General features: G+C 38.1%; 1 protein-coding gene across 1 annotated transcript in view; it reads left to right on the top strand.

The window, feature by feature from the left end:
- Positions 1 to 12,959, top strand: part of AK5 (adenylate kinase 5) — a 147,650-nt gene that overhangs the window by 66,126 nt on the left and 68,565 nt on the right. The window contains exon 7 of the mRNA XM_077824575.1: positions 8,954 to 9,044. Coding sequence (XP_077680701.1) covers positions 8,954 to 9,044 — 91 coding nt within the window. The remainder of the gene's footprint in view (positions 1 to 8,953; positions 9,045 to 12,959) is intronic.

Below are 12,959 nucleotides of genomic sequence, written 5' to 3'. Positions count from 1 at the left end.
GTTTTACTAGAATATGGAAACCACTCTGATGTGATTTTGAAAAGTGAATCTTTTAATTAACGTTATTTTCCAACAGGTTGCTTTTGCTTGCATTTCTGTACAGCATTCATATATACTATTCACGTTGTTTCTCCATGTGCCATACATTTGTTTCAACAACTGACAGAAAGCACACTCATCTATGCATTATAGCTATTGTTACAGCTTTTCCTACTTACCAGATGAACAACTTGAGCATTCATCATCCAGTCCCTGTAATCCAATTAGACTTTCAGATGGATGGGAAGATTGCCATATATCAATGAACTGAGCCACAGCTTTTTCTCTTCATTCCCATTAGTCATGTTCCAAAATAGATGATATAATGATTTCAGCAGTTACAAATACTTATTCAACTTCACCTCTTTCCTTGAAGTTTTATTTATTTCCATTTCTATATATCTGGTAGGCTCTCTGGGCAGCATTATGCCTTGCTCTGACCTGAAGTCTGCTGTACTGAGACTCCTTTATGTTCTTCTTTTGTACACTACTTTTGAAAAAAATATTATCTCCCTGTTTCATGGGTGTCATCATAGATAAACTACCTGCATTGAGAGAGACCATCAGTGTCACATTGTAAATCAGCCTGTAGGGGGCAGTGAGAGTGGATGACTGTACCTTCATACAAAAGCATAAGCAATCATGCAATTTCCTTGATATGTTTGTTTTCTACTAGCTAACGAGGAAAGAATACTGGATCTCTACACTGTATTCTCATTCTCTTCCTATTTTAAGTCAGGATGCTGCCAAACTTCCATTTATTATTACTGGCCACCTAAACCCACTTATTTAGAAGCACAGACAATTTTTTGAAGTGGCACATAACTTTATGAAAGCACTTCTTTGGAATAGGATTCTCTGAGAACATATTTAAAAACGCTCATCGAGTGTCTGATGACTAGCAGCACAACTGCTTTTCCTAGAAAGATTACTTATGGCATGCAGACAGGACCTCAGAATATCATTCATCAATTTATCAAAAATCTAATATGCTGATATTTGATATATAATCCTGGACCACAATCAAATCAGCCAACAGAATACACAGTTTATGGCATAAACTTTGCCCCAGATACATTATAATGCCAGTTACTATTTATCCAGTACTACCAAAAAGAAAATAGTAAAGAGGATGTCTCTTATTAGCCTATTTCTCTCCTAACTATTGATGTCAACAACAACAAACAAATATCTGCAAACCAAATTGAAAAAAGCTCTGCGGAGTTTAAATACCTGCTCTTGTGTAATGCCAACAGATCCTGGTCGTCGTCCGGGACCAAACCAGGGACTTCTGGAGCTTAACACATGAGCCTCTCTCGACGGCATGAGCTAAAAGACACATCTCTGTTATCTAAGGGTGTAGCAGGCTCATCAGTCTCTAGCTGGTCTAGCTGCCACTAGAGGGGAACAGAGTGCCACACCAACCAAGCAGGCATGGGTTATACTTGCTCCTACCAAAGTCAATGGCATGAGTCCCTCTAAGTGCAGTGAGAGCAGAATTGGGCAGTAACAGATAGATTATGCCACTACAAAGGTTGGCAGCATCAGCCCTTAAATGAAGACATTTCCTCAGCTAGTATTTCTGTGTTGAACTTTATACAACATTATATTATATATAACTTTGTTTGGAGAGTAAGCAGCAGCAGAGGAAATATGACATCATTGAATTCATTAACTAAACAGGTTTCAGAGTAACAGCCGTGTTAGTCTGTATTCGCAAAAAGAAAAGGAGTACTTGTGGCACCTTAGAGACTAACCAATTTATTTGAGCATGAGCTTTCGTGAGCTACAGCTCACTTCATCAGATGCATACCGTGGAAACTGCAGCAGACTTTATATATACACATATATATTCTCATATATACACATATTCTCTGTGTATATATAAAGTCTGCTGCAGTTTCCACGGTATGCATCTGATGAAGTGAGCTGTAGCTCACGAAAGCTCATGCTCAAATAAATTGGTTAGTCTCTAAGGTGCCACAAATACTCCTTTTCTTTTTTCATTAACTAAACAGAGGAATCACAGAATAGGTACTATAAACGCTCCAAACTTTCTTCAGTGACAGAGGGAGAAGCCATGCAAATGGAGCACTGTTCAGCACCTAAGCAGCTACTGCTTGCATTACAGCTCCAGATTATTTCCTCACACCCCCTGCCTGTATTTTATTTTCAAAAGAACTTTTCCAGATAATATTGGTTTTTCCCATGTGCAGCATTAAGGATGCAGTTTAAACATGTTGGTTTAACTAATCCATTTGGTGCTGAATTAAAAAAAATCTGCACAAAAGATAATTCTGAGTCTCAGACAGTTTTGTCTTCATGTATCTCCTTAAGGGAGAGAATTAAGATTGACAGTCAACTCTGACATTTTTCTCCTCCTTCACCTTCTAAGGCCCCATATAGCTAGCTTCCTGTCCTCCCTATAATGAAGTCCATCTCTCACTCCCCTCAACTTTTGCTTATAGGACCCTATATCTCTTAGTCTAGGTTTCTGCTTTCTGGTGGAACACTCAGAAGAATGTATATGTGATACAGTGTCTAGGCTCAATGTGGCCAAGATAGGGATATCCTCTGAATTGCCTAGTTTTTCTGTTAGCATCCCAAACAACATGTTATATATTTAAATGTGATTAAAATATGTGCACAGAAACTTGTTTTCCAGAATGAGACACAAAAACATTGAAGCTGAAGGACACATTGCTGTTTCATCTTCTATGGTCTTTGTAGCTTTCTTTCACTTTTGAAATTAGTACTTTTATTTCTCCCTCTAATGTTGTCAAAGGAAAACCTGATCAGAAAGAGATTATTCAATACGTTAACTTTTTGACTATGTCAGTAATTGAAAAGTCTACATAATCAGAATATATTCCACCACTTGCTACCATGCTTCCTGATTCCTACTCTGCAAATCTTACATGTGGTATTAATTATATGGCAGTGTTTCTCAGCTGAAAGATGATGAGGAAATTAGCCCAAGAGTAGGATGTCCTGCTTTTGAAAGCTTGTTATGATTGTTGGACCACACTATTAGAAGATATGCAAGTACTGAAAACCACAACCAAAACCCCCACAAAAGCCAACTATGTATTTTAGAGACACAAGGTGGATGAGGTAATATCTTGGATTGGACCAACATCTGCTAGTGGAAGAGACACGCTTTAGAGCTACACAGAGCTCAAATCAAGACCTGACCCAAGGAAAATACTTATGAATTTGCAAATGATAAGCATTACTGAATTATAATGATTGCGAAGTCTTAAACTATTCTGTTCAGAGGATGCATATTTTTGCTTAAAGTACAAATCTGAAATGTATTTTTAACAATGGCATTGTGGGGTCTTATAGTTATTTTCTCTGAGTGACTTCCGGATCAAATGTACTCAGTTTACAAGTAAAAATATGTTTTTCCTCACTGCCATCCCTGAAAACTAAAACTTAGGCCTAGTCTACACTTAAAATTTAGATATACATAGCTATATCCCTGAGCACCATAGCTATGCCAATTTAACGCCCAGTGTAGAGGTGGCTAGGTTGACAGAAGAGTGCTTCCACCACCTGGAGAAGTGGATTACCTACAGCAACCAGAAAAACACCCTTCTGTCACTGTAGGAAACAACTATGTTATAGTGCTAGAGCACCATAGTTGGGCTGCTGTAGGACTGTAGGGTAGACAAGCGCTTGGGAGCCTCAAGCTAGCTACTTTCCTTTTCATGCATCATCATCCACGATAAGGGTTGCATAAATCAGATTTTGTCCTCAGCCACATCTGTGCAACCTAATTCAATGGGAATCAGACAGGTGTGGCTGGTTAAAATTTAGCATGCAGTTCTGCTGATAACAAACAAAAAGGAACTGCATCCATCTCTCTCTCAATTGTATTTTTTCCCCAGGGATAAAAGGAGCAAAAGGCAATTTAAAAGTATTTAGTTACAGTCTTTCATCCTGCAGTAAGTTCCAATTGGGCACACTGATGCACCCTTGTGGAGCCCCAGCAAAGTCAAAGGAGCATACGGGAGCATGTTCAGGCATACGGGTGCCATCCCACGTTGCTTATTGCAGGGTCAGGGCCAAAATTAAGCAGATGTGATTCTGAACACAGATCTCTTGAGTAAAAAGGTGCCATTTTTATACAGTAATTATTCAAAGTAGAACTTCACCTTAGTGCTCCACCTTTGGGCAAATTTATTGTTTATGGAATAAATATATGTTAAATAAAAACCTATGCTTTGACTGTGGATATTTTGCATCCACCGACGGAGGTTGGGAGGTAATTTAGCAGTACATGCAAGTAATCAACCCTTTTAGAGATCCTGTTTGGGCTCTGAAATTCTCTTTCTTAAGATGAGAACTGGATTGCGCACATAGTAGAGACTTTTGTTCTTGCAGTGATTAGCAATTCTATTTTCAATAGGTAGAAACATCCAACAGATTTAGAGATGAAATGTCAAAAATATTTAATCATAAGGGTTTTGATATTGTTTAAAACTGAGTAGGGCCAGTTAAGCACCCTTATTTTCTATTCAAGTACCTGGCAGTTATCAAAGAATTGCAATTTAAAAATGTGTAATAATTCACTGAAGTACAAAACTACATCTCTGTTCCTTTCAAAAATATTCTCCCCATCGAAGTTACCTTCCTTCCCACAGCTCAGGACATTACAAGTCCTATAACATAAGGGAGAAAATTAATTAAGTGCAAGTGTTCAAGTAATTGATTTTCTTTGGTTTGCAATAAGAGGATTTCACTCTACACTTAGATCTTCAGAGTGCAAAGACACATCTGGTCTTCCCAGAATGAGAGAATGCAGCTATGTTTTGAGTTCTGGGAAACCTTTAGAATGTTTCAAAAAGATCTAGCAATTTTCCACAGCAAACTGGATTACTCAAGGGATTGTTAATACTGGGATACAGAGCCTTTCATCAGTTCAAACATGACACGGCCCAAGTTGACAGCAATTAGACTGTCTGACAGCAATTCACCGATTTATATGCCATAAGTTTATTTTTTATTTATAAAATGTGCCCCCTACAATGTCTCGAGTAGCATGTACAAAATCTAACAAAATATACTGGTTTTTGCTATGAAACAACGTAAAAAGGACATCGCCCCAAAATATAAAAGTCCACCATTCTGCCTTAGAAAAAGGCCGGAGTGAACGGATTCATTTTAAAGGTCAATACACTCGACCACTGCTAGATTATTAAATTCCAAAGTCAAGGACTCTCCATGGACAGTGCATTGCCACCACTATACAGACTGTTAAATTTAAAGCTGAAGACCACACTTGCCTCAGTTGTTGTCATGGTATACAGAGAAGGAGGCAAGCTCTGAGATGGGATCCAAATACATGACTCTCTAAATCCAAATCAATTTGAATTGCACCCAAAGGTCAATAGGAAGTTAGTGCAACTCCTGAAGAACTGATGTGATATGTTCCCCATGAATGATTCTGTCTAAAAAGATGGACAGGCATATTATGCCCCAGAGGTAGCATCTGAAGTTAGGGTTAGAGTTAGGGTTAGACTACTGCACTGCAGTAACCAATACAGAAGTCAAAGGCATGGTTTAGTGGGGTACAGTCCACTTGTGAAAGAAAGAATCATGAAGGTAGTATTGTCTAGTGGGCTGAGGATGGAGCTAGGAGCCAAGAACTCACGTTTTAATTCTGACTTTGCCACTGGCTCACTGTGCAGTCTTGAACAAATCATTTAACTTCAGTGTGCCTCAGGTTTCCCGTCTGTAAAAAGGAGATAATAATTAAATTGGCTACTTAATTGGCTACAGCGATGTTGTGAAGCTTAGGCTATGTCTACACTTGGAGTGTGATTTCCTGGCTTGAGTAAACATACTTCTGCTAGCTCTCATCGAGCTAGTGTGTCACAAATAGTGTAGCTGTAGTAACATGGTCAGCGATGAATGGCAGCATAGGACAGCCTCCCTGAGTTCAGAACTGCCTGGACCCAGTGGGTATGTACTTGGGACAGCTAGCCTGTCTCGCCGCTCACCCCTGTCCATGCCACCCCAGCTACACTTCTATTTTAAAAACTCTAGCTCACCATGGGAGCTAGTGTGAGTACATCTAGTTGAGCTAGGAATTACACCCTCAGCTCAAAGTGTAGATGCAGCCTTAGTTAGTGTTTGTAAAGCCCTATGAAAATATAATGCCCTATGTTAGTGATTAAAAATTATTAAAGGATCACAAACACCTAATCAGCCACAGAGGGAAAATTGTGCTCTTTGTCACCAACCCCATCTTGAATTCCAGGAGCAGCTGGGCTTAAGAGTATCCCCACACAGGGAACATTTTAGACAAACCTTCACGTCCAACCTTCCAGCACTAGGGCCTTGTCACAACTAGGCTGTAAAAGATCATAGGTATAGATCATGTTAGCTTGCTTAATCTAACTAACACCTTCTAAAAGTCTAGGGTAGACAAGGAAGGAGTATTCTTTAACTCATGCAAAACAGGTGAAGTTGAAACCTAAGGGAGTGGGGGATGCCTAAGGCTTCAATTTGACCATCGTACATGAGGAAGTGCAACTTCCTTGTCTTGACTAGAGTTTTAGTCAAATCTTTAAATCCTAGTCAAGACAGGATTAGAAGAAAGGTGAGCATCATTCTGTGAGGCCTTAGAGGGAGAAACTAAAAGGAACAGGGCAGTGGAATCCTAGGCATGCTGAAGACACCCAGGTGGCTATGAAGAGTTTGACTTCCTGCACTGGTTCTTCAAGTTTTAGCTGCCTCCCTCCAGCATGTCCTGTTTCTCTCTGCTCCCAGAATCTCATCTGTTAGATTTATTCTTTCTCCAGAATTTCATATTCTTTCCCCATTTTCAGGACTATTTCTCTGGGTTTCCAAGGCACAAATTCTATCTCTGTCTCTTGATTCCTATTATGATGAATGGCCCTCAGAGATTCTTCCTTTTGATTCCTTTTTGCCTCTAAATCCACTATTAGGTGCTGAAAGGAAATTCCACAAACAACAAATACAAAACAGTTTGTATAGTGCGAGTCCTATACAAGTTGTCATGAAGGACCATGAGGGCTAATAAACAGGGTGAAACTGATTTTTTAGAAGTAGGGGCTTGCTAAGGGCTTTAACAACTTTCTGAATAAATGCTTGAATATCACACTGTATTCTTAACCAATATACATGATAAGTATTGGAAGAACAACTACATTTCCACCAATGCCAACTTTCTGCAGCCCAGCTCCAACCAGCATTTAGACCAGGCTGTAAAACGGTTCGCACCTTTGCAGCAGCAGCCAGACTTCTCTCACACAGAGTGTAATAAATTATGGTACTAGCACAAGGTGTAGAAATAAGAAGATTAATTCTTTTTACCGAAACGTCCTATTGCTGTTTGCATCACTAATACTAAATCAATAGTTTCATAATCTCTCTAAGAAATCTCACGCTCCTGGATCCCCAAACAAAACAAGACAAACAGACTTTGACTATAGAGCTGGAGCATGCTGTTCAGCAGAGTTTCAGACTTGAGAGGACAAGCCCATGAAAGCTCATGAACTCACATTCATCAGTGTATGGCTATTTGCCCCTTAGGCTCATTCTGCATCACAAGGCACATTAGTCTGGAGATGAAAAATTACCCCGAAATGTGGAAAATTGTGCCAGGAAGCCAGTTTATGATTAAAATTGCTCCAAGCCTGATAGTCAAGAAAGGAGCTCAAGATGTATATAAACACTCAGAACAAGATCAGTTCATCGTCTGTAACCTGGTTTTTATTTTAGTTTTGTATAAGGACAGCCAAAAGCTTGTTTGGTTTAACAGAAACTTAGAATGATTTGTGGTGGATCGGGGGTGGGGGATGGATTTAACCCTAAGGCTACACTGAGTGTTTAGTTTTCTCTTGGAAACATACCTGGCTTCAGTTGAGGAGAAAAGGCAGCTTAATTTACCCAAATGTACATTTTCCCTTTATTTCCATGTTCAATTAATATGAAGAACACTGAAGGTAATCAACTGGCAACATATTCAAATCAATAAAAGAAACACATGAATCATCTTCAATCAGGCATTCATAGTTTATTAAGTAGGAACAATACATAAAAAAATGATCTAGTTGAATGGTGCAGTGATAAATACCAGAAACAAGAAAAAACTGTAAAATGATGGATTGGGACAGAGAACTCATGATACAGACCAGAGACTAGGATGTAGGAAAACAGAAGTCAAACTTTGGTAGGATATTGTAAATGAGACAAAGGATTTTGTAAATGAGAGAAGGAAAAAAGTCAAACTCAAGAATCTATTGTACAATTTTAAGGGGACTTCTACCCCCATGTGATTTTGTTAACTTATGTTACCCAGGATAGTACAGATATCAGATATCAATACACAGAGGAAACTTTTTCTTCCTCCACTTATTACAGGTAAGTTTTCAAAAGTATTTCATTTTTCTAGTAACTCACTGAAGTTCTGAAAGAACAGCACACATATTAAAAAGATTAGTTTAAGCCACAATTCAGAAGTTGCTCAGCAATTTTGACTTTCAAATTAAATGTATTTTGTTACAGCTTCCCCCTAAAAATCAGGTGATAAGAACTATTCATGTGATCTGTAGTTTCACGGTCTCCACATAGATACTTTGGATGGCAGAAAAAGCATCAAATATAGTGCTATGTATTACTAATATTGTTTTCTGTGGTTTTATCTTGGAAATGTCAGTCTTTTAAAACAACTCAACTTCTTTTTAACTGCAGTCTATGAAATATGGGCAAGTTGGCAATGGAATGAATCATAGTTAAGGGCTTGATTCAAAGGAAGGAAATTGAAAGATTCCCATTGACTTTAATGGTTTAGGATTGGACTGCATATTATATAATAGCATTCATCTAAGTAATTCATTCTGTCCAGAAGATGTCTGACTGCCTTCTCCCTTTCCAACAGTTTGATGCAGACAGGGACGAAGAGGAAGTTTTCTATGACATAAGCATGGCAGTTGACAATAAGCTATTTCCTCCCAAAGAGGCAGTGGCAGGTGAGTTACTGTACAAGCAAAAGAAACTGTTTACTTTCAACATCCAACGTAGCAGCGATTTCTGTTTTTCATATCCATCAAATATTAACGAAAACACTGAAACAAACTCTTGACTACTTCCCCACCCCCTCGAAATTGCTAAAGCTGAGGTGATATCTTTTATTGGACCAACTTCTGTTGGTGAAAGAGATAAGCTTTCGTGCCACACAGAGCTCTTCTTCATGTCTGGGAAGGAAATCGTATGTTTCACTGTTTGAATGGGCAAATATTTGGAGAACTGACATAATTGGAATCAGCATGGCTTGGATATGAGATCTCTGTGGGGGACCATAGAAAGGCACAAATTGGGTGTGTCACCCACAGAACAGGTTGCATTCAGTGGCTCTACAGATCGCGTAGACCCACATAGCCAAAAACCCATTGCAAGAGGAGCAGCAGGCAGCATCTGCTACTCCTCCCAGTACCCACATTAGCTGTCAATGAGCTCCGCGACACATGTTGGAGGATTTTTCCCCCTCAGCCCTTCTGTGTTAGAGTGAATTTTCATGTGAACAGGAACCTTGTACCTGCCTTTGTCCTCCTTCAAAATAGGGTTCAAAAATGAGGTAATCCCGTCTCCAGACTAAGAGCTATCACTTCATTAATTAGCCTTTTCTCCATATCAAACATGGGCATCAGACCAAAGAGGTTACAGTCAGTTGGGTACCTCTCTTTTTCAGACAGCGTGTGAGGATTAATAAAATAGCAGGCAATTAAAGGCTCTTTGCTTATTTCAATAATGTTTGTAAAGATAATTAGCCCCAGTTCATTTTGTCTTTAAACTATTACCATAATTGCAGATGTAATTTGGTTCATAGTGGCTAACAAACAAGACATTATTTTCTGAACACATTCATGGCTTCACATCATCATATTTGATATGCCAAACCTTGAACTACTCTTACAAGATCCATGTGCAACCACCTACACAACAAATATTTGGAGAAAGAAAGCTATTCAGTGTGCTCCTAGATGATAATGATATTCTTTTTCATTGTGGATTCCTGAGATATATTGACTGTTGCCAAAAGCAACAACCTGTCATGAAATTCCACCACTAAAGGTTGCAATAAATTTTGTATTAGAAACATCTTACTGAGAGAAAAATGGAACTGTTATTCTAATACCAATCAGTTCTCTCTCTTTTTTTTAAATTATCTTTCCCTGGAAGATGACTTTCTAAGTATTTCTCTGACTTGAAATGCTGAAATGTAAGACTTATTAACTGAGTTAGACCATTCTTCAAAGAATTTCATAAACTAAAAGGACAATTTGTATTAAACCTAATTTTTTTAACCATGTAGACAAACCTAGGTTTCACAGAATTTTTTAAAAATTATTTTTATGACAATGTCAAATGTAAAAAGCGCAAATACAGTTGTTCTTAAAAAGATATATTGTGTGAGGATATTTGAGCCAGTTTATGGACTGCAAATAAAAATAATATTTAAGTTTGTGTGGGAATATATTAATACATTTCTGAAATACAAATGGTCCAAACAGCTGCTTAATTAACTTGCATCAATGTGATTCTGCTACCTTTTAATGGCAAATTAACAGCAGTTAAATTTAGACAGATCAGCATAATTTGACTCAATGATATAAATGAATATAATAAATTAACACTGGGGTACATTTCTGTGCTAGGATCCAGACATCTGTTATACGTAACCGCCCATGAGTTATACCTCGATAATAGTTTTTCACTAACAGTTCTGTGCAAGTCAGCTTCATTACAACAAAAGATGGGTCAAAATTTGAGCCAAATCTTTACTAAGAATGAACTCTCAATTTACAAGATAGCATAAATGCTGCCCTATGTGTTGAAGATGCAAAGTTTAGCACAAAAGCAAATAGAATTGTCTGAAATACTTTCTTCCTTCAATAACTTCTTCCTCTTTGTGGAGCTGATTATTTAGCTAAGGGAGCTGCAATAAAGAAGTAAACTGAAATCTTTAAAAAACTGTAATAAAACCCTTTCCATTTTTCCCCTTTGAAAAACACAGTACACAAGAAAATTAACTGATTTCTCCCCAACCCCCATAAACACGTACATGTCAAAACTGAAGGTATTTCAGATTATAAATGCACCTTTTCAGATCAGGTCTTAGTTTTTGCATTCTGTGACCCCATTCCAGCATAGCATTTAAGCATTTGTGTAACTTTAAGCACATGAGTAGCCCATTGAAGTCAATAGAATTATTCAGATACCTATGGATAGCTTTGATGTAAATTGTCATGTGCTTAATGTTACGCAAGCATTTAAATGCTGTAATGGAATGGGACAATGGAATGCAAAATGATCCACACCACCTAAGGATGTACCCCTTTGTGTTAACCATGTGCTAAAGTGCTTTGAGGCCTATATCTGTGTACAAGTTTAAACTTAGAAAGAAAGATGCAAAAAATAACAACATGAATTAAACCTTGTTTATGATTGCAGGGTATTACCAGACCACTGCTATATATAGACTAGCCATGAACATGCACTGACATTTTAAAGAAAACATTTGACAACTCTTTCTTCATCCACTTATTTGCCTGGTCCTGAGTTCAGAATTCTTTGTTTCCCTATTCATACTGATGACAGCAACACCAGTTTAGCATAAGCCTCCTGAAACTTGGTACAGAAAGTTTTAAGCAAAGTTGGGTTGAGACTTAGAACATCCACCCTCCCCCTGACTTCCCCCACATCTTTCAAGGTCTTCTGGTGTGTCAGTGGCAATTCCCACCCCCATCCTCATCACTTCCATTATTATTATACAGGTTGAACAACTGGCCCTCTCCCACTCCCATCCTCCTGAGTGAATGGCCAAGCCTGCTCTCTTCCCCTACCATCCCTGTAGTAGCAGGTTTTAGTGTGGGTCCAGCAAGTTAGGTGTGCTCCCCCTTACAGTACAGTTAGACTGGCAAACTACCTACCTCATTCTCCATTGGTACTGCAGCAATGGTATCCAAAAGCTCCACCAGCCCCCTACTGCTTTTCCTTATTTTCACAATAGCCTGTTACTACAGTGTACTGCAGGGCATCTCTTTTAGGTTTATTTCATTTCACTCACCAAAAGTATAGCTCTCTGTAGAATATTCAGAGAGTGACAGATGGTTTTCCTTTCGCTAAGTTCTCAGTGAAAACAAGAAAGAAAAAAACCCTCTCAATTTATCCTACCCTTTCTTGAACCTTGCAAAAGAGTTGCGGCTTCTGCAGTGAAAACAAGCCTCACAGTTCAAGTTAAAACTGCCATAGACAATTCACCATGTTAAAAAATACAGAACTATTATGGCTTTTCTAGTTTAAAATATATTATGCGTGACCGTTAACTTTCAGCCCAATCTTTACATTAAAAGTTTGTGGTAGTCTATTTCCCTAAAAAGTACTTAGCTTCTAAATCCAATATTTAATGTTAATGTTCCTAGTTAGGGAGGAGATATACTGCTCACAGTAGATAAGGAATATTAGTGATAGTTAATCAAATATTTTACAAAAGTGCCTTTAAAAATAATTGGCAGTTCAAGGTAGATCATTCTCAATCAAGATTCAGGTTTAGTTGAATTATATACATTATCTACCTTGGTGTAATATTAAGATTGAGACTTCAGTTGCATAAAATACAAGAAACTTAATTAAGCTTCTCATAGTAACCTTAATTCTGTCCTCTTGCACCTATCTATAAAAACAGGTATTTTCATTAGAAGCTCACAGAACACCTATACCAAGGTACAGAATGCAGCACAGGTGCATCTCTGGTTATAAAGATGGGGAAAATGTAATCCCTTTCTACTACATTAATATAACAAATTGTTAAAGTGTACAAGAACATTTTTTTTAAAACCCCACACAAACAGATGGTGGGCCAATCCATCCCTGGTGTAAATCCC

This window comes from Eretmochelys imbricata, chromosome 8, assembly GCF_965152235.1.
Source record: "Eretmochelys imbricata isolate rEreImb1 chromosome 8, rEreImb1.hap1, whole genome shotgun sequence".
Classification (NCBI taxonomy): Eukaryota; Metazoa; Chordata; order Testudines; family Cheloniidae; genus Eretmochelys; species Eretmochelys imbricata.
This window is presented reverse-complemented; position numbering and strand designations above follow the sequence as displayed.